At 37.4% G+C, this 23,363-nt stretch overlaps 1 protein-coding gene across 2 annotated transcripts in view; it reads left to right on the top strand.

The window, feature by feature from the left end:
- ADAMTSL3 (ADAMTS like 3) overlaps window positions 1-23,363 on the top strand; it is a 188,917-nt gene that overhangs the window by 69,402 nt on the left and 96,152 nt on the right. For both annotated transcript variants that reach the window (XM_075713979.1, XM_075713978.1), the window contains exons 4-5: window positions 20,070-20,197; window positions 22,400-22,445. In XM_075713979.1, coding sequence (XP_075570094.1) covers window positions 20,070-20,197; window positions 22,400-22,445 — 174 coding nt within the window. The remainder of the gene's footprint in view (window positions 1-20,069; window positions 20,198-22,399; window positions 22,446-23,363) is intronic.

Raw genomic sequence — 23,363 nt, 5'->3', positions numbered from 1 at the left:
GCTATGAATTAAATTGTAGATTCTCATTCTTTTCCTCTGCTTTTGTGGGGTATGGGTTTTTTTTCTGTGTCCTCCTTTCCTCTATAATGTTTTCCTGTTTACCAGGTACGCTGGTAGATGCATCCTCTGATTACTCCAATTCTCTGTAAAGAAGCCTTGGGGTCTGTAAGCTATTGACCAACACTTCCACTGTACTGGAGGCTTGTTACCATATGGTTCAAGCTGTGATGGTCTTTGTGGAATGGAGTGTGGAAGCATTGCACGTTCTCACCCTCAGAGAAGAAATTCAGACAGCTATACACTCTCAGAGTTTTAGTTTTTGAAAATCTGATCTGTTATGGAAACCATTGTCCCATAATGACAGAAATGTTAGTCCTGTGTGCCACCTCTTTTGTATAATTAGATGCAAATCAGACAAGGTATTCAATTTCATTCATTTTTTTAATGTATAATTTGCTATTAGATCCCCTGGTGGTAGTCCACATAGGGTGCCACTTGATTTTGAATTATGCACTAATGCAATGGTAAATTGGAATTTCACCCCATTTCCAGCTTGCAATGCTGAGTTTTCCTACCAGTGTTAACGACTGATAATGCATTCGAGAAGTGAGTGGTTGCACATTCATGGTGCACTGCAGTGTGAGATCCTTTTTGCACATTTTCAGAATGTGTACAATTTACTCTAATCTATAAATAGTTTTTAAATTATTCATAATCCATCTTTGTGTTGCAGATCTCTGTGGAATGTGATTCCTAGCTGCAGTTTTTATTTCTTCAGTGGTTCTTTCTAGCTCTTGGGAATACCCATAGTAAAATGTGACATTAGACTTGATTTTTCCTATTCTTAATATATTCATAGAAGTTGAAAGAGAAAGGATTGTCAAATGATGTTTATGACCTTACATATATCCAATTCATTCAGTTTACCTTTGTATCAAACCAAGCAGTCATTCTCTGCATTAAAAAGGTGTGTCCAGTGTCTCACTTGAATTTGTCCAGTTTCAGCTTCCAATGATTGGTTCCAGTTATACCCTTCTACAATTAATAGATATAAAAGGGCTTCCAGTAAGTGGTATTTGCTCTTGGGAAGGTATTTGGACTGCTAGAATCCTATGTCCTCTCTGTTTGTGAAACTCTGTAGGTAAGACATTGTCTCAGCCCCTTAGGCCATTTCTATTACTACTTTTTGGACCTTCAGTTTTTCAACAGTTTTTAAAAATACGGCCACTAGAATTGTGGAAGACATTTCAAAATCAGTTTCACCATCTCTAAGGGCAGTTGTAACTATTTTCTTATTCTTACTGGCTACTTAGTGCTCACCTTACCTGTTTTTATTTATTAATTAGTAATTACACCTAATTCCCTTTGTTGATTCCTTGGCGACTGTTACTTGAAATCTGCCACTCATTTACATTCATTTAGCATAAGCTTTATTGATTTTATAAATATCAATTTTAAAATTAACATGTGTGTACCAGATCAGATGCCTTGCAAAAGCTGAAATGTTTTATAACTGGTTAAGCCTCGCAGCCACACCTTTTATCAAAGTGTGACATCAGGTTTATTTGACAAGACTGTCTTTTTGTTGGTGTACACAGCAAAGTTTTCCAGTTTTCCTTGGTTCTCTGCTTATGTTTTCTGTTTGTGAAAAGTGCATGATTTCCCTTATCTGTATGGAACCATTACATTGGCACAGAAAGCAAATGCAATTTATAATTCAGTTTTTAAGACAGGCTGTCAGCAAATCCTGTCCTGACCGCTCTTGAGAGTATTGTATACAAAAAATAATTGTTCCTAGATTTGTGATTGATGTAGCAGAACTGATAAAAGTTACATTGTTTAAAAGTGTTTATAAATCACCCTGTCCATATGTTCATTTCCTGTATTCTGTCATTATGGTTTCAAATGTAATTCTGAGAGACACAAAACTGGCTTCGTAACACTCTGGAATGAGTTTTGCTTCCATTTGGTATACGTTGAAAGGTGGCTCAAAGCAAAAATTATAATCCTGGAATACCATGTACGTTACAACAGGATATCTTTGCTTTGTGGTTTTGAATTACTGAAGGGCGTAGTCTGTCTTCTGCATTTTTCCCCTAGCATTGCTAGGATTTATGCAAAGTAACTGGGCCAGTTATAGGGATTGCTTGGCAGAGAGGATCGTGTGTTTTTTTCAAATACAATTCTTGTTCTCACTTGGGAGGTTAACATTATGACAGGCTGGGTTTACAGTCAGTGTTGAGCTGGGGTTTTGGCTCTGCCTGACACAGATGGGCTACTAGAGTGCTCTGTGGTATGATTACAGGCGCAGAGCGCTCTGCTCCGTTCCTGAAGATGCTTCCTGGTTTCTCAGCAGGCTTAGAAGTTGAATGAGGGAGCAGTTTCTGCAAGAGAGAAATCTGAAACACTCTCTTCATGCACAGGTTTCTGCATTGCATGGGATGGAAAAATAGTTTTGGAGAAGCAACATAAGTTTTACTACCTTTTAGTTCTTTGTCAAGAGCAGCCAGGAGCATGATGGAGGCAGAGGTTTCCTCTCTGTTACAAAGTGCCCCAGTCTTGCAGCTCGCTAAAACGGGAGAATAGGTATAGCACAAACATATTCTTCTAATCCCTATGTCTGTCACTCAGAGTACCCAACCATTGCTGCCAATGAAGTTACTAGCCTTCAAACTGTACACATTTTCTTCCAATTTTAAAGATTATTCCTTTAAAGAGGAAAGAAAGCACACGATATTGTTCTCTGAAGCTGCCACATGTTCTTCTAGAAGAAAGTATTAACTGCCTAAATATCCTATTCAGTTTTCCTTACTTGTGAGTCATGTTAAGGAAACTGTTCTTTGCCCAGCTCCATCAAACTGTATGAACCTCCTATTCTGCACAGTGGGCAAGGACAACATTTGAATGCAAAGTATCTGTATTGGGAGACTTGATTTTAGTCGAGAAGTACTAACAGCTTTCTTCCTGAATTAGGGTTTTGGGATATAATAAAAAATGTTAGCTGTGCAATTGAAAAGTATCCCTTAAGTCCAACTCAGGATGTGCTTATTTTTCCCCATCTGAAAAATTGGAAAGAAGTAACATATTTGAGTTCTGTTGCTCAGTAAAGCAGTGAGAGTAAATTCTATTACTGTTACTATAAGAGGTCAGAGTAGATGGTCAGGCTAGATGTCCATTCTCCTTTTCAAATCAACGAATCAATGCTTTATTCCTGCTTCCCAGGAGAGAATTTATTAGCTGCTTCAGCTGTTATGTTCATGCCATTGTATCAAAATATGGTTGGTATGATGGTACCTTCCAATGCTCTTTTATTTGTCAATCCCTTTATTAGACTTTTCTAGTTAAAAATTTAGAAGAGATTTCTTTAACAACATGATCAGTTTTACTATTAGGAACTTTCTCTTACTTGGTGAAGCTGTTGGTAGTGTCTAAACAGTTATCTGCCAGCAAAGTTGTATTTTCCCTTAATGCATCTCTGACTTAGATTTGTATTCATTTTGTGTTTGTGCAGACACACTTGAGATCTGCTTGTAATTACTGGATAGGATTTACAAATCAGAAATGCAAACACAAGCACACAGCTTTTTTTATCATATGTAAGTCACCTTTCGAAAACTGTCAGGGAATCATATTTTTAGAAGCCGTACTTGTATAGACAAAAGTAATGCAATAGCTGTGTCAGTCTTTGAGATTATGAACACACTTACGATGAGAATATTCTTGGCGTAAGTCAGGAGTATTATATAATAAGGAAACAATGTCTTTTTATACTTTTCTTCCAAAACATTCCCTAGTGAGAACTAGACTAAAAAACCCCCATAGGATTGCCTATGAATAGATCTCCTTGCAACGTGATAACTTTAGCCAAATTACACAAAGTAGATTTAAAATCCTTGTCATGTTTTCATGGTTATATTTTTAAAACCCTTTATTGGCATTTAATATGAATTCTGATTGTATAACTGTAAGTCCCAGACCAACAATGTATAGATGTACAAAACTGTCCCTCCAGCAGTATGGATGTCTAAGACACAGTGATCAAAAGCAATAAACTACTTGAATGAAATAAAATAAAAGCAGCGTGACTAATCCTGCTTCACCTGCTGCCCCAAGACGTACAAGAAAGCAGTGCGTAGGGCTGAGGGAAATGTCTTTGGCTCAGTAGTGGTGTAGGTCTATGACTGTGTACAACACAATTATAAAGCCTAGCATACAGTCACAAGATCCTCTGTTGCAATGCAACCTGCAGAAAAGTCAGAGACCTGCTGTAACAAGAGGTGTGAAAAAGGAAGAGGATCAGCCCCTACAGCAGTTCAGATTTAGAAAATATGCAAGTGGTAGATGGTTGCCCCTCTTCACTCCTTTTGCTTCCTCCGTGACTTATGTAGCTCTCAAGTGCAATGCAGAATACAGCCCAACACATTCTACGTGGCCACGTACAAATGCTGAAAACTGAGGCAGAGCAAAAAGAAGATGAATTTGGATACAGCAGCTGTTGTGTGTGTTAATGATGATTCCTAATGTTTTATGAGTAGTTTCTAAAGAAAGCTGTTAATCCATGGTGACCAAGGGTATGAGAAAATATATTGTGTATGATAAGTGGTATTTGTAGTGCAAATGAGGATTTGGGAGTGAGTATAAGTAAATGATCCAAATTGGGCAGGAACACTTCATCAGCAAGCTTAAAAGCCCCAAAGGAGAAGTAGTTTTTGGGCATGCAATGTATCTGTTTCCAGACAGACCACCTCGGACTAGGTATATATAGCCAGTCTGCAGAAGACAATGGAATTGTCCTGTTTGAGTTACCCTAGCTGCTTTTATATTAAATAAGACAAAGTTGATTTGTGATAAAAGGGGAGAGCAAAACAGTAGTTGGATGATTTGAAGGATGCTGCCTAAAGTGGGAAATATATTGTGAAGTAGTGTGATTTGGAAGAGACTTCCCTCTGGCAGGCATAAACCAGGACACACATCTGGGAAAGAACAGATAGCTGGGAGATGGACCTTGTCTCCAAGCAAAATATGAGTCATTGCAAGGCATATGGATTAAAACAGTGATAGACCTTTCCTTCCTTACTTTTGTTTTCAGAATCCTGATTGCTTCTTCAGAGTAGCCGTATCTTAGCCCTTCTCCCCTCCCTCAGTGTCTGGTGTAGATCAAACAGAAAATGGATCTGGAAGAAACCCTGGTCTATTCCTTTTCTCCAAGGCAGGATCAACTCCAAATAAACTTTTCCTGATGGATATTTGTCTAGCTTGTTCTTAAAATGTATTTGGTGATCAGGATTGCACAACCTTCCAGAAACTAGCATTTACTTATCATTGTAGTTAACTTCCCTTATTTTTCCTTCATTCTTATCTAACTGCTGCTGTGGCTTTGAGCACACAAAGGGGAAAGGAGAATGAGATCACAAGCCAAATTTATACTTTTACCATTAGCTATTTGTCATGTCTACAAAGGCTGAGAAGCTTGTTCTTTATTTTTGAACCCGTGAGATGCTACACAGATAATTTTTAATGGAGTTGAATGATGTGCATGGAAAAACCATGGGAGTTAGATGCAGTGCATCAGTGAGGGGAAAAAAGAAATTGGGTGCTGATCTCCCTTTGTGCTCAGCAACATAAATATGGTAAACTGATTATATTCTGTTCTTTGAATTGACTGATAAATGGTGAGCAAGATCTTTTTTTATGGGAAAACAAGCCTCCTTTGTTGTGAGGATATATTTTTGGAAGAGAAATAGCTAATGCCATAAAATGTGGAACATTCAAAAGTGTTTAGAATCTGACAGTGAGTGAACTAGTATAAAATCTGTTAGCTGTGTATGATGGACTGCATAGCTTGTTGGTCCCCTAGCTCTCTGGAAAGCTTCACTTTATAATTTAGCTTTATGTATGTTGGGGGAAAAAAGTGTGCAAACAAGCAAGAAGTTGTTTCAGACTTCCAAAATAAATTTGTATACAGAATACATGAAAAGGCATAAAAGATACATCTCTTTCACGCCAAAAAAAAGAGCTTCTCTATACTAAAGATGTTGAAAAAATACCATTTCTTTAAAATGTATGTGTGAGGAATCGTTTGAAGTTTCTTATTGTTCTCAAGACTCTCATCTAGCATCAGTGCAAATATTTTCATATTTAAGCCAGAGAGTGAGATGAGATAATGATACAAGGGAAACTTTTGACAACTAAAATGTGACTGACAACTCTTTACAACAAGGGTAAACCAATCATAATTTATCTAAGAAACACAACTTATTTTTGGCAGGGGGGCAGGGAATCCATGGCATCTGAGGCACAACTTGGCTTCAATAGATAGCCAAGAGCTGATGTTGTTTTCTTTCTCTTGTGGCCAAAAAAAAGAGATGGTGTTCTTAAGTGGATCTTTTTTGTGGGTATTTGAAGAAGCGTAATTCTAGACTCCAATCAAATACCTACTTTATAGCCAGAACACTGATAAATGGAGACTGGTAGAAGAAATAAATTTGAGAAAAGTATGTAGGAGTTTTTTCCCCTCTTCTTTGATCTTTATCTGCCCATATGTGTAAGAAATCACATCCACGTCTCTAGTTTGGCTATATCTGATATGGAATTCAGGTGGTTCTTGTAGGTCCTATACAAAATCCAACAAAGTCAGTGAGATACTTTCCATTGATTTTAATGGCTTTTAAATCGAGCTTTATTCACTAACTGCCTGACAGTAATATTTTGGTTACCTTTCATTTACCAGAGTATAAGGCAGCATTAAAAACAAAAACAAAAAGGGAGCTTTGCTGGTTAACATATTTACACAAATTTTCCTTAAGTCCAAATGCTAATGTCCCTTTTAATGAAAAAACAAACATACAACCCCCCCCCTCAAAACCCCAGAACCACCACCACCACCCCCCCCCCAAAACCCCAAACAAACCAAACCTTCCTCCCTTCTCTAAACCCTTCAAATACAAGCAACCAGGGAATTATATAAATAGATATTCTTACCTTTACTACAAAAAATTCATGCGGAAGTCCTATCTTGGAATAAGCTATTCATTAGTTGGCTTGGCAGAAGGAACACAATCCAAATGAATGAGCTGCCAAGAGTATTTTTAGTGGTTTTATATGTTGCCCATTCAAATCTTGGAAAATTTCTTTAGAAAATTGGACAAACTGACCACTCATTTTTATGGGCTTTCGCAAGATCTAAAAGTGAAAAACAACTATTGTATTTAGCATCTGTTAATGGAGGTTTCAGGCTACAGAACTTGAGAAAGTACTGCTGGGAAGCTAATACAATGACCATAAAATATTGGACTGATAATAGGAAACACTGGCACTGAGCAGATATGGAAAGAGTCGTGCTAATATTCCATATCCAGGCCTGTTACCCTGTGCCGAGTGCTAAAGATACTGTAGTTAAACATATACAGTAGTAGAGATCTGGAATGAAGTTAGAGTCAAACTCAAGATAGATGAACTTGTCTTTTTCTACCATGAATACTATTGGTTGGATAATTCTGACTTTGGAGACTTAAAACCCAGGAACTTGAACACAGAAGAGAAAGTGAGTTGTGCTAACGTTTTTCCAAATGGGGAAATATCTATCTTTACCCCACATATGTAATTAAGCCCTCATCTTCCTTTATTTGAAGTCAGTGGCATTTTTTTTTTTCCTTTTGCTTCTTTGGCAACTGGTTCCAGACTTGTGCTGTCATTGTAACTGTTCCCTTGACAGGTTTTTTTCTCCCCAAGCTGGAAGCTAGAAAATCAATAAAAGGGAAACCATTCAGCAGATATCAAATGAGTTTCAGTGGATTATATTTTATTTGACTCAAAGTGGAAAGGAATGACACGAGAATATTACATTTTTAATCCCACATAAAATACCTTTCTGGGAAACTGCTCTCTGCACATGGAACTTAATTTTGAAGATTTTTTTTTCTCAGCAACACTCTTCTTTTTTTTAACCTGTACAAAGGTGATATCCAAAATCTGCCCTCAAAGGACGTTTTGGCTTGCAACTTCTGCATATTGGGATCCTCTGCAATATGAGATATAGGCAGGATATTTTAATGTTTCTTAAATTATCTAAAAAAACTTCCTGAGGAATTTGAGTGTGTTTTGCTGTATGTGAGAGAACACAGCTGGAGGAAGCTTAAGATGACAGAATTGGTAGAAGCTTTTGACTGTGAATAACCAGTGATCAAACAAAAGTTACGCATATGACGGAACAGCGGCAGAAGCAGCTTAAGGATACATTTCACCAATGCAGGTGCCCACCACAGAAGGTTCACAACATCTCCAAGTCAGGCTACCCTTGTGTAAAGGGAGCTCTTCACAACAATGAATGAAACTGTTCTTCAAGTGCAGGAAATCAGCTGGAGCCAGTGAAGCTGAGCAAACTTAAACATTAAATTTGTCTCTAAGTTAAGCATGAGTAATAAAAAGAAACACTAAAATTATATTTACATCAGCTATGCCATTGCTTAATATCACCCAACGATCAGCTCACAGTTAAATGGGCAAGAACTGTTTTCTCTGAGAAGAAAACTCATCTTGTTAAATTTGATTTATGCCACAGTAAAGAGGCACCATGATCAGGCTGACAAGTTTTAGGGTTATTTTGAGCAGAATGAACTTCAGTCAGGCTGCTTCTCAGTTACGGGCTTAATAAGTCTTCTCCTTCAATATATTCATTTAAAATGGCTCTACACAAAGTCATATCTACTTTAAAAATCAGGAGTGAGAAATACATCAACATAAAATAAGGCCTTTAAAATTCAAAATTGATAAACTTAATTGTTCTACATTTATAGAAAGGAAAATTAGGATTCTTATAATTGCTGTCAGCTAACAATGTGGCTTTAATATTTTTCCTTTTGACATTTGTTCTGTTGCCAGGTGTATCTGCTTATGTTCTGTGATCTGCTTTGCATTACTTTTATGGAAATATTACCATTAAAAGCGCTACATACAGTATTAAATAGCAGGGTGAGTCAGGAGACATGGGTCGAATCTCTAGCTCACAAATGAGAAGTTTGGATGCCTCATCTGAGTGATGTGGTATAAATACCTATAACCAAATCATCAGTCTGGCACTACTGGTAATCTTGGCATGAAATTGAGCCAGGCAGGAGTGCACTATCCCAATATCCAGCATTATGAATATTGCAGATTATGGATAGACAAAATGCACAGGAAAGACTTTTCTATACTGGCTGCTCTTGCTACAGTTTATTCTTCTGTCAGTATTTCCCCTATAAACTCCTTTTATTCTTAGGTTTGGCAGTTAGCCATAAAATTTTGCTTCTAGCTGGAACTTGGCAGACAGTGTCTCAAGTCAGGAAAATTATTTTAAACAAATTTTTAAATTACATGATATGTATTGGGGCTCTTTTAAAAGTTAGAGGTGCAGTCATTTTGTTTCTGAGAAAAAGGATTGGTTTCAGTGCTTTTTTTTTCATTGTAAATCCTCTAAACAAATTCTTAAAAAAGGAAAAGAAGATTGTTATAACCAATTAGAAAGAGAAAACATGAATTTTCTTTCAAAAACATGTATAGAGCTACTGTACGTAAATGTCAAGGACTTTTACATTTTGATGTGATTGCTTTTAGGGTATTGCTTTAAATTAAACACATAATTTGTCATTGTGATGGGATAAAGCTTGTTTATGGTGTTATAAACTGCAAGGTAAGTAGGATGTAAGATATAAGTAATTTTAAATGCCCATACTCCCTCTTTATCTTCGGTTACTTTTCCATAACCTGTCTGTAAGTCTTGTACACAAGAGCCTTGGCAAATCAACCCTTTAACAAATTCAGCATAATACAGTAGTTGATAAGGTTGGGGGAGCAAGTAGATACCATTATGTCAATCTGTTGTATGGTCTAGGATCCAAGTGCACTCAGATTGCATGTGCATGGCACGTAAGCAGAATAGCCCTTCTTATACTTCAGGGTCTGCAGTGTTAATTTGGGCAAATACCACCAGGACCACCACAAATCAGCAGGAGTCAATTTTGATGGTGACTGTGGTAACAGCTCCTGGCTTTGTGTCAGGGTCTGTTCTTCTCCATGTTCTTACAGCTTACCTGTAGGCTGGAAAACAAGGAGAAGGCCTACCCTGTGCTCTCCCCTGTCACTTTTCTCCTACTTATAAACGGTAAGTTTACTACCATGTTGATTAATTTTAATCTAGAGCTTCCGTACTTCATAGCATTCCTGCTATAGCTCTCCTTAGCCTGAAATGGCTTCCTCAGCTACTATCAAGTGGGTCTCCATCAAATGAACAGATCGAGAAGGAAATGAAGAAGTCCTAAGCTGGCACAGGTATTTTATCAAGAGGAGACGAGTCTGGGATAGGTACCTGACCCTTAAGAGAAATGTTGAGGATTTTTTGTTTTGTACTTTTACATGGAAAGCATGATTTAAAAGCATTCAAAAATAGGTAATCACTGAAGTATGATTGCAAATTCATATGGCATCAGAATATGGAAAAATCCCTGAAAAATAAGCCTCAACAGGAAATTTTGCCTATTTGAGAGTGGCACCAATGTGCCACTGTGTGATCTTTGGAAGCTGATAGAAATCCACTGCTTTGTCACAGGCATAACGCTCATCCTTTTTTCAGTGTTGCTCTTCTCTTTCCACTGCATATGCTGAAGAGATGCAGTTTTTAACTTTTGAGATCAGTTTTAAAAGTTGCATGGTAAAGTATTTAAAAGCACCTTTATTTCGATGTTTGCAAATATATTTAATAAGGAAATTAAAAAAAATAATGCCAGATATATTTCCCAGAAATTGGAATTTTTTTCTATTATGCACCTGAGGCATTCTGCACATTGGACTCTGGCTGACCCATCACACTGTTTATGCTGGATGAGGAACATGTGGTGTGCAGTGTGAAGGTGGAAAAACCCAGTGTATCCAGGTGCAAATTTTGAATAAGCATTCAGTAAAGCTTGCATGAATTCTTACTGCTTTTATGGACTCCAGGAAATACATGGAATGCTGTTAATGCAGATTTTTAAGTAGACCCAGAGATAATTAACATATCAAAATGTCCTGAAGATTATGTTTTCCCCTTTATACTTTGTACCTACTGTAGATACCCATAGTGGACATTTTTATAGTTGCAAAATAGGAGATGGAAGAGCTCTATAAGGGGCACTAAAATCCGACTTTGTACACTGAGATGGAATTCTCAGCTGTGCTACTCACATAATGCACCTTATCCTCCTTTTTCCTGAGGTCAGGTTCTCATCTGTAAAATGGACATAATACATAGCCTTAAAAGCTGCAATCAAAAAGTATTAAGACTGCGTATTGTATTTGTCACGTGAAAATGAAAATGTTCTCACTATGTTTGTGACAAGATTTCTTTGCACAATCAAATGCGAGGACTGCGTACTTAATAATACCATGTTGTGGAGAATATTGTGTAATTGATTATAATTTAAAAATTATTTTTATACTTATTAGGATATAACTTTTAAGTTATTCATTCGGAATGTTAATATAATCTGATATTTTAAAAAGGAATATGATGTTTCTTATAAACTTTTTAACACATCCCATTCCTTCTTTTTTGCTTATTTTAAATTTCTGCCTTTATCTCTTTTCCAAGCCCTGGCAAGTGTTTGCTTCAGGCTGGCTACTGAGAAAGTGGGCAAAGAGTACTATGATTTACATTGCCTTCTTGGTTATGTTCCCTTTCAGAACCTCTGTGCATTTCCCAAGGTCTGTGGCTTTTGAGTTGTTTGCCAGCTACACGTGCAAATCTTTAAGTTATAATTCTCCAGACCACTTAGAAATGGAGGGAACTAGAGTGATGCTAAACATTTCTCAGTGTCGTTTCCATTTCAGATGGGGCAGATTCAGAGGAATAGATACGTTTTGAGAGTTCAAATTTATATATTTCCAGCGATGTATTCACATGCGCTTTTAAATCTTGGATGACAGTGACATACTGGAAACTCAGGGAGAAGTTTTTCATGTTTTTGATCCTGGTCAGCTGTCCTGGATGATTGGACCTAAAAGTATTAGAGAAGCACGGCCTTCTTGCCTGACTGTTTTGATATCACCAAAGTTGGTTATTAGCCTTCCTCTCTGTTCTCAGGACCTAAGGTCTTTTTTATGCTCTAATACTGGTGAATGTGGAATAATATTTATCGTTGTATATAAGGCAGATACAGGGCTCATATGGGTCTAGGTGGGCATGCATGAATGAAAATCTGGGCAACGAAGTCTGGATTGTCAGGTGCATTGGCAGTGATGTGTATTTGCAGGACATGATTATTAGGGTTTTAAAAAGGGTTTGTCTCTTTGCTAGACATTTATCTGTCAAAACAGTAATTTATGGAATATCACCCAAGAAAATAAAACAGATTGCCATTGTCCAGGTGAGAGGACAGAGGCAAGTGCTCCTCTTGTAAAAGTCAGTTATGTAATAAAAATGTACCCTGGGACTTCAGTGTAGGTCATCAAAACCTGTCAGCAGTGAGTAAAACTAGAATTTTGTGGGTTTTTTTAGACTTATCTGAACAATGTAGTTAACTCAGAAATTCAAAAGTCGCAACTTAATTATGCTTTAACTACTTCAGTGCTACTTCCTTTTAGCAGGAACATGTAGGTGCTGTCCTTAGCTGTTGTTAGATGCAGAAATAACCACAGGAGCTGGGTATTCTAACGCAGTTGCTTTCTGCTTGGAGTTGTTAGGGCGGGAACCACAATTCCTTCTCCATGCCCACAAATTCCATGTTCCCTCTGTTACTGCTCACAAAGAAGGAAGGAGGTGATACAGACTCTTTTCAGTGCCAAAAGCCTCAGCTAGCTCATAGGTGCCAAACAGCCAAGCAACATTTCATCCCTTCCTGGATGCCAAAAGCCTCAAGTATCCCTGCTCCACCTGCCAAAACCTCCAACTTTGTCCTGACAACTCCTGCAGTGCAGGCCTGTGTTGTCAATATGAAATTTTGCAACACACTGACAATGGAAAATCTGGATGCAGTATAATGCTGAAAAACATGCTGGGATTTGCCTTCAGTTTAGTATCAAAATGAATTACACTGTAAATATTTCCTGTGTGTGACTCTTCTGCATGTTTTATTTTCCAAAACTTGAATTCAAATTTATTCAAAACTGCTGTAGAATGAAAATATATTGCAGAATTCAACACTGAGAGCTCTGAACTACATCTGAGCCCCCAGATGTATTCTTTCATGTAGCTGAATAAGTCCATCATTTGCCTTTTGGCTCATTTCTTGCTTGTGTTTCTCCTGGTCTGCCACTGAGCTTTACCAGCTTGTGTTTCTGAAATGCTCTTTTTGTTACCAGGCACAGATTCTTTTCTGCAGTCAGTTCCTCGTGCATGGACACCCCTACACAGTGGCAAGGCCAAGTGCAACAATAATGTGACTGAAATAATGTTAGTAATATTAAAACTAATTACTTCTAAACATCTGCTTAAAATAGCTGCATTAACTCCCAGGTGTTTATCAGTCTAAAACAATGATGCATTGTTTTTTTCTCCAGGTTTTTATAACTCCAGATACATCCTTTTTAACATACAGAATAATATATAATTTATTTTAGTATATATAACTAAAAGATTTATTAAACTTAATGACATATATAGTGCACAATTAGGTAATATATAATGCACCTAACAATAGCAGAAACGTATCAGGAAATGTCTTGAAATCTGTCATAATGAAACAAGTGGAAGTTTTTCTGCTAAAATCAGGTAATGAAAGATCTCATTAATAATTCTCATTTGTCTGGAAATAAGTTTTGACTGTTCTTCTATTTAGTTGCTGCCACAACTGAAATAGTTTTTCCTAAATCTGTAATCTGCATTCTACACCTTACTTAGATTGTACAAAATAGAGGTGTAAATCACTTTTGTATGTGACCTTAGCAGGGAAAGAGATTTCTGGTATAGTTTGTTGCGAAGCCATAGCCATAACAGCCAGAGTTAAAAGTGAAGGATACAGTTCTGAGGCTGAATAGCATATCCAGTGATTATCTGCAGGTAAATACTTGTTCCTTCAGTTATGCACTCTGCTCATGGATACAGTCAACACTGCAATTTGATACCTTTTCCACCAAGTGTAGTGTCTGGAAAGAGGAATCTGGGAAACGCATCACAGAGCTACTCAGGCACAATATTTTCCCTTCAGTGCCATTAATTCCTTGCGCTACCTCTGTTTGGAGCCGTTGTAGGTATGAGGAGAAGAAAATGGCATCGTGCAGTGCTGCGCATGAAGATTAGTGAACAGCAACATAACCTTGTGCTTTGGAAGACTCTGAAAGTCAGGATAGTGTTAATAGTATTTATGGGTTGTGAGAGTGGGAAGAAGCAATAAAAAGGAAATGCTTCATCTCTGTTCAAAATACCATCAAGGATGAAATTCACTCCTGGGAGAAGGGCCAGTACTGAGCTTTGGGTATTGCTTAATTTAGGCCTTCAGTGGGACTGAAGTGGTGTTCATACCCTTGAATAGGTTCTTTCACTTGGATGAATTTAATCTGAAGAATCTAAATTCTGTATGGAGAAATTTAGTTATATGCAATGTGTTATTAAATAGCAATATGATATAGCTGTGCCAATGTAACTCCTTATGGGGATTCTCTTCTGGAGTTTGGCATGCCTTTTCGAATTAATGCAAACCACTTTGATAAGAAGTCATGAGAAAAACCAAAGAGCACTCACCCAGAGAGCTGCAGTGATGCTGGCATAGCAGCAGATACATTGGTAAATATTCCTGCATAACCAAGCCCTTACTTGTTATGACGAAGTCTTATTTTGTGAGCCACATCACTCTAACGTGTTTGAGTAGAGCATTTTATACACCCGTCCAGACCTAGGCATGGTCTGCATTGGCAGATGCTGGCCCGAGGCTGCACTGAATCTCTTCTAGAACCTGACAGAGCTGGGCACCCTGCTCTGGGGAAGCACTCGGGGGCACGTCACAGGGCAGAGGCTGGGGTCATTTGTGTTGCGATACGTATGTGTCAGAGGGACTGTCACTTGGGGACTCTTGCAGATGAATCTGAGTGTTGGGTCTCTATGTTTCTTTCATTACACATTCTGTTACAATAATTCTCATGTGTCAATTGCTACGTACTTGGCTCCTGTTTGTATTTAAAGCAAAAATGTATGTTAAAAACTCTGGAAAACAAACATTTAAGGTATCAGAGCATTTCTATTGAGAAGCTGAATCTTTGTTACGCTGAATGCTAAACATTTACATATCCAAGCCTTATGTAATGGATGTCTGAATAATAATAAAACTGCATAAACTGACCTTCATTCTCTGGCACTACATCTCCTTTGAAGTCTGCATGACCAAATTCAAGACAATTACGTCATCCTTCATAACAGCCAAACAAAAGTTTGGCCAAATAATCATTTTTCTCCATATAATAGCACTGTGTTTGATTTTTGTAATGTGTGTCAATGTAGCTGTTGTTATTTACTGGGTGTTACAAGTGACAGTAAAAATCCCCTTGTTTTAGATTAATGATCGGCCCTGGTAACATCTGGATTTCGTTTATTTTACCTCAGTGCCCACTTCTGCTATACTTGGTTGCTTTGAGTAGTACATTGCAAGGCAAGTATGGCCTGACAGCGCACACACACAAATAATTTGCAGAACATGGTGTTACAGTGTGTACCCATATGTGGCAGAAGCAAAACAGAGCCGTGGATAGAAGAAGAGAAACTGGCACTAACATTTCACCCCCTGTCCAAATCTACCAGTGCCACACTTTCAGTAAAATTCTCCACGTACAAGGCTGCCTCTGTCAGTTAAGGGTTGTCAGCAGAGACTCGGATTGCACATTACTGGGCCTCAGACCTTGAGGAAACCTTGGCATACTGTCATCTCAGTCTTTGAGGCTCTGCCTATGTCACCAAGTGCTTCAAAACTTGTAGTTTATTTTCCCCCATCACCCAATTCAAGTGATCCTTGCCCAGGCCCATGTGCAGTGTCATGACTTACTCTTTTTTACTTTCAAAATGAATTATAGATTGGATACATAGATTGGGATGAAATATTTGACACTACCTTTATCATATAAACTGGATTAATTTCTGCAGAGAACATTGTATAGGTTCTTAAATATTGCTTTGAATGTAATGCTTACATCTAACCCTGCATTCACATGTGATGCTTTTGGAATGGATACAAATCCCGCTAGCATAGCTGGATCCAGTGGAAGTATGACGCCTTTTGCCATCTCGTTCTACGTAAAGAGCAGCAAATTATCTAGGTTGTGTTTACAACTTTTTTTAAGGTATTTTGTCTGGATTCATTACAGCACTTGTGGCTTTACTTGATCATGTTACATCATGGGGTGCACGTGTGCTTGTACATGCACACATTTATGTATGTGTAGGTACATACATACTTTGACAATGAATATGCTTAATGTATGTGTTGCACTTCATCTGTTGCAAAATTAAACCACTAAAGGAAAAACTCTTCTATTCTACTATGATTCAGAACCATGTTACAATTATGATTTGAAGACAATAAAACCATGAAAAATTGAAGAAGCAAGCCATGAATGCAATCCTGAGGTACAATAATACTCTTTTGTGCCCAATTGCAATTAGCTCTTGATTTAATTCCTAAATGAGCTTCCAAGGTTTTGTTGGTTTAAATCATGATGTTGATGATCTTTTCTTTATTTTACTTCAATTTGGTACCATGGTGTAGACAAATGTAATATGTAGAGTTTATGAAACCAGACAGCTAGTAAATCAATATTATTTTGCTAGTAAATTACTAAGCCAGTGCAAGCTGGTTTTAACTCTTTCCCATGGGACAAATAGTTTGAACTAACTGGAGTTTAAATCAACACTGTGAGCACTGAATTAGTCAATGATTCTGAAGAAGGCTTTGTTAGCATAAACTTCTGCTTTGATCATCCTAGTATTTACAGCTTTTTAATTAGATACAGTTCAGAGCAATGGCTTTTATCAAAGCAGTTTGGTAAGTGAACAACTGGACATTGTTTAGGGCTTTAGATGACATTCTGTCTGTTAATATCATGTGGCTGGTTTTAATACAATGATGAAGTTAGGATTATTTTAGGCATTGTCACTGCTTTGTCAAAAGAAACTAGCTATTCTAAAAGAGAGAGTGGCGTGTATTGCTTTTTTAATATCATAAGTTTCATCATTTCTCAACATTAAAACCCAATCATTTGCCTTGGGATTACAGAGGACACACTTTAATTTTGCACTCATAAATTTGAAAGAAGTTACTCTTTTGTTCATCTTGACTTATTTTCATGTGCTGAGTGATTTGTTGGGAAGTGCTGAGATCTCTTTGCTCGAGATTGAAGGCAGTTGGTTCCATTTTCAGTGTCAGACATTTCAGAGTTGGCTTCTGATGTAAAGTAAACCCAACGCCAGCGCAAAAATTCCTCAGGGATCTTGGCAGAGCTGGGCTCTATCGTTTCTGGAACAGTAGATTGGCCTAAGTACACTTTTAAAGCTTTACAGTAAGTGTTTGTTAAATGTGTAAACTTAGGGGAGCAAGAAAGTTAAGGAGCCGCTGGTGTGTTTAGACCAACTTCTGCAGTTTACTGTTCAAATGGAGATAGCTTATCCTCTAAGTAACAAAATTTTGTTTTTACAAGCTCAAGTTTTTTGAGGAAGGGATGGAAAAGTTTGTAAATTGCTGACGTTTGTTAGCTGCTTAACTATGGGGACTAGTGCTGTTATACTAAATCTGCTGACTTTTATTAATACCTTTAAAATGCATTTGAGTAGTCCTTAGTTCTGCTTAAGTGTAGCTAAGTTTAACTACTTGCCATTTGGGTTCCTAAACTGATGCTTGTTTGATAGTTATACTTAAACTGCGGTGCGAATGCATCCTAAGTGTAAGAGCTCATTCACAGAAACAGGCCACTTTTATCAAGTTCTGTGCCATGTGATTTTTTCTTTTTTCTTTTTTTTTAAACTGTAATATTTAGGAGAAAATCCCTTTGCCTACATAGCATGGTATTGAGTCATATTCTTTGTATGGTGCTATTTTGAAAACAGACGTGTCTCTATTGTTTGTCATTTTTACTTGAAGCTTGGTAGGCTTTTACCTCAGTCAGCTTTCTTCATGGCTGAAGATGAGCCGACTTTATCTGTACTGTTGAATTTAAGGAGAGTTATGTATTTTCTCCCCTTGTACCATGAGATTTGAATTACACATCCGTCACGTTTAAATCACTTTTGTGAGCCATTTTTGAAGAAAATAGGACTGAGTCTTGTTCTCATGAGCTTACTTAAGTTATTTCTGAGAGGAAATATGGATTGCTAAAGTGTGTTCATCTGGCTTGGTATTAGGATATATACTAATCTCCTGCGCTTCCCTGGATCTAGTTGCTCATGAAAATCTTTTCAGCATTTTAAACAGCTTTTTTTTGGCACTTACGAAGACTTAAATGTTGACTTGGATGCAGTTTATTTAGTAGTGTTTTTATCTCTTTGCCGTATGTTTGCTGACAGATAGCCCTTTGGGTGGTGTTGGGAGAGGCAGTAAAGACTCTGAAACACCATCTGATTAAGTTGCGCCTTCTTATGGTGTCAAGAGTAAAATAGTCATGTTAATGTAGTGCCTTTGTTTTTCTATCTGAGGTCTGCTTGGATGCCTGCTGAAGTCAACAGGAATAAAAAATTGGCTGTATAAATAGTTGCTTCAATAGAGCTTGGGTGAACTCATCATGTTCTCTCATTTGCGATTGTATTGGGGCAGAGTAAATATTGGTCAATATTCTCTGTCACCTGAGATAAATGACTCATTGCCTCATTTTTATCCACACTATGGCTTTCATTCATAATGATGTTAATAGCCATTACGTTATTATGTTTACAGTAGTTTATGTGCAAACTCTATCACCACGGTGATTAGAGACATTGGTGTGTTCATCTCAGTCTGGGTGTAATTTAGGGTTCTAAAAATCTTAATTTCTTTATGATAACAGACCCATCTGACAGCTCTCAGGGAATCATTATGTTTGACATTTTGTTATAAAAATCTGTGCGTGTTTTTTCAAGAGAGGAATTTTAAAGATTGCAGGGAAAAAGGAATGGAAGTAGAATGTAAATGGAACAGCTGCTGAACAATTGTAGTGAAGCCAAAGAAATGCTTGGGGAAATCCTGAATTTGATTTTCCTATGCTTTCTTCATGAAGAAAATCATAAACCAAAAAGTACTCTCCTAAAGCAGGACATTATGGAATAATTTGATTCATATTACTTTTTAATTTTGAACTATTGTGCTGAGCTACCATTTTCTAAAATGTTTTGAGAATTTTCTCTGGGAAGTGTCAATTTTCTTAAGCAGGATACAATGGAAGTGAAAAATTACATTTTTAAAGGGTCAAACAGAGTTTTGGTTTTTGTTACAAGTCTTTCATTTTTATATTTATGGTGTCTGGTAAAAATGTTTTTGAAGCCTGTGTAAGTGAATTTAAGCTTAAATGAAGGTTTAATTGCTGTAGCCTAAAAATCACTCGTTAAGCCATTTTCCCCAATCTCTTACAAATTAATAGCACTGTTTGTAATGAAGTTGTATTCTTGGTTTGCTTACCTGATTGCAATTCTGGGCACGCACTTTACGAAAGATTTGAGGTGCTTAATTTCTGTGCTACTGCTGAGTGCAGGTACACTTGAGGAAATAGAAAGAGACTTTTGTCCTCTCATTAGTCCTGGATATGAAACTTCTTTGGTCAGGATTTCAGAAAGCCCAGCAACCTGTTCAGAACATGATGCCTGGTCTGGCTGCTTGAGAGCAGTTGTGTAGTTCCTACACGGTGTGTTGGACATACGTCTGTTGAGAATGGCAGCAGATTTGGACATAGCAGTCCGTGGGCAGAAGGCGACACATCAGATACACTGTATCTTCAAAGACTCTGTTTCCTTTCCCATGTAATTATTATATATTAAAATAGTAAATAGGTTTGAGATACTGTAAATAAACAGCAAAGTAATATACTCGGTACTATTAATGCTAAGCAGTAAAACAGGTACCAAATCCATTCATGGCTCTTTTTTCCTCCTCTCCATCCTCCTTTTTTTTCAGACCTCCAGAATCACCCGCTCTGATGAAGATAAGGAAGGCTCCTGGGATGCCTGGGGGGCCTGGAGTGATTGCTCACGGACTTGTGGAGGGGGAGCCTCTTACTCGCTGAGGAGATGTTTAAATGGCAGGTAAGCCACGTGCTTACGTGTATTTATTCTTCTGCCACTCTGCCATATTTCCCTGTCCTCCGGCAGTATCTACAGAGAAGCATTGCTGCTTCTGCTTCTGGAACCAAAAGTGCTGTGTACAAATCAAGTGTTATGAAATCCTGCTTTTAATATATTTTCGTAATATACTAGATAAGTATCTGAGCCTTCCACTCTGATAGAACTTTAGCATGTTATTAAATATGTTTGTGGAATAACAAGAATGATTTAATTAGTATAGTCAAATACTGAGAGAAATCCTTGTCACTGTAATACAAAACCAATGGTGAGTTGCCTGCATACAAATTAGCCTGCACTTAAACATTACTTGAAATAATGTTCAAGTGCAGGCTCCTCCATGTCTTCCCCGTAGTAAAAAACAAGTGACTTACTCCACATATAGATGTATCAAATGCTGCTTTCTGTTAGGAAACTTTTCCTCTGCCAGTTCTTTCTATGCAATGGTCCTGGTGGCCATATGTTTTTGTGGATAAGCCTCAGTATAGCCTGAAGAGAACAGTGTATGCGGTGAAAACAATTTACCTCAGTAGTAAAGCTGGACTAATGTAGGACTTGTTGCTACAATCCTAAAAGTATGAGTAATGCAATAGGCTTGTAGTCAGGCGAGAAGAGATCCCAACCAGCTTAGAAGCATCTGTGCTGGCGTCCATAATTGCTTGTTTTACTTGAATTATTCTTAAAACATTTTTAAAACTGCTGATTAGGCTTAAATTTCTGTTTTGTTGAGATTTCTAAAGTTAAATGCAATATTGTCCAGGAAGTCAATTTTTCTTGAAGAAGGCTTGTAGTGTGATACGCTAGTTAAGTGCAAACTGTATGAAATACACAGCTAAAGATGATTGATTAAAACATTGCCTGTTTCTTTTAGTGCAAAATGCACAAAGGTCTTTGAGAAAAGTAATATTTCCAGCAAGAAGCCGTGATATTCTACCAGTGTGTTAGGGACTGTGAAACGAGCTCAATAAATTGTAGCGATATAAATTCCACTGTGGTTTTATTAATATTTTTAATATGTTCCCCTGTGAAAAACATGTGTTTTCCATACCTTGACAAATGTGTAGTTTAAAAGGTTTTTTTTCTGTGTTTTACTGTTGTTGTAATGTCCAGGAAATGTACAATCGTGAAAAAAAGTTTTCACATTTGTATGTATCATAAACATTTTTATCTTGCACATTGTGATGCAATCATTCTTGTGAAAGATTGGAAATTTGAGACATGTAGTACCTGGAGCTTGTAGAGTTGTACCTTCAGCTGAGCTGGTTGAACTCTTGCTCCAGGCACCCATTGCTTTTTCCTTTTCAAATGACATTTTTCAATCCCTCACACATATTAAAGAGTTTTTTAATATTTGCAATCAATTTTCATGCAAAAAAGTGGAAAATTTAGACCAAGCTGTAAATTGCCAGCTATACATTCATGCATTCTTTAACGTAAGGCAGGTCTTTTTGGTATGAAGGGATTATTCCAAAACAGTATTCCTGATTTTAGAGACATCCCTAATTATAATTTCCTGTCAAGTGATTTGAAATATGTTTTCAGTTCTTTAAAGGGCTTGATTTTGCCATTCTTAAGAAGACTACCACCTTACCCTGTGCAAAAGTGCCAGTCAGCTATTGAGAAGTTTGGCAAACTGTATCCCTAAAAGAAGCATGAAACCCCCACATCCCCACATTTATGAGACCACAGTAAATAATCATAACTTTATTATGTGCCTGTTATTTCAGCTACTAACAACAGACTTTGCTGAGGATCTGAATTGCCTGCTCATTAGCCCTATCCTTGATTAAAGGATTGCTCAGGTATTCTGATCCTCTTTTCCTCTGGGTTACATCCCATGGATTAGAAGTAGCTTTGCTGAAGTCAGCATAGATCAGGTTTAGGGATGCCTTGTGAAATCTTTTTCACAAAATAAATGTGTTTTTCCTAAGGGTTGCAGTAAATTGTGCTTATAGGGAAAGCCACACGTTCTTTGCTGAAGAGAGACAGCAGTGTAACCTCTTGAGTCCCCAGGTCCCCTTTGTATTTAACCATTGTATTTTGAGTCCAAATTATGGTAGGGAAGTAGCAATAGAAGTCTAATTTTCAAGAGAATAACAAGCTGTAAAACAGGCAGGGTTGTGTTTTGCTGTTATGCAGTGTAACCATTTTTATTCTGTTTTTCAGAAACTGTGAAGGTCGGAATATTCGATACAAAACCTGCAGTAGTAATGTAAGTCTGGCCTTTAATCCTATTTTACTTATTCAAACAATGTGTTAAAGTTTAAGAAATGCTGCTTCTTGTTTAAAACCTTATGGTGCATAATTTTCTTTCCATCATTACCATTTTTAAAGATTTCAGTCTGCATGACACCATGAGGTCTCAAATTTAGGCTTCCCAAATGGACATTTTCTTTTGAAATTATAGTGCCAATTGTGATTCAGAATGTTTTATATCATTTATTAGGGAAGTTACACATTTTGGAGGATTAAAAAATCAGTTCTAATCTTAAACTAGCAAGTGCTTTTCCTGGGAGTGCTGTCTTTCAGATGAAGCATTAAACTGAGCTCCTGATCGCTTGTGATCAGTAACGATACGGTGGCACTCTTCACATAAGCAAAGAGGTTATCCGCCTGTGTCCCTTTCAAATCTTAGATTGGATAATTACTCCTTATATTCCCTGTTTGCCTAAGCCCAGATCTTTATATGTCTATATGCAAAAGTGTGTATATTTAGGTACACTGGCACAGACAATTTCTGTGACTGAATGTAAAGATGGAGTTTTGACTATACAGTTGCTGTTACGGTGATGCAATCACATTTTATTTTTACAGACATGTTTTATGAAAACCAGTCACATACGGCATACTTCATGACTTGTGCTCAACTGATTTGTAGTGATGCTTTGTGCTGTTTAAACAGCTGCTGCCTTTCACCCCAGATGTTGTACTCTGTTCAAGGTGCGCAGCTCATGCAGGACTTGGCGATACCACTGATCAACAGACCATGTGTACAAACACAATAATTCAGGATGGTTTATAGTCAGCAGTCAGCCCCTCGCATGGGTTACCTCACAGTACAATGTGACATTCATATAATCCCATTCTAGAAAACAGAGAAGGCAGATAAGTCATTAAAGCAAAACCACCC

This window comes from Pelecanus crispus, chromosome 7, assembly GCF_030463565.1.
Source record: "Pelecanus crispus isolate bPelCri1 chromosome 7, bPelCri1.pri, whole genome shotgun sequence".
In the NCBI taxonomy this organism is placed as follows: domain Eukaryota; kingdom Metazoa; phylum Chordata; class Aves; order Pelecaniformes; family Pelecanidae; genus Pelecanus; species Pelecanus crispus.
The sequence above is the reverse complement of the archived record's forward strand: the minus strand, read 5'-3'. Positions and strand labels throughout refer to the sequence as shown.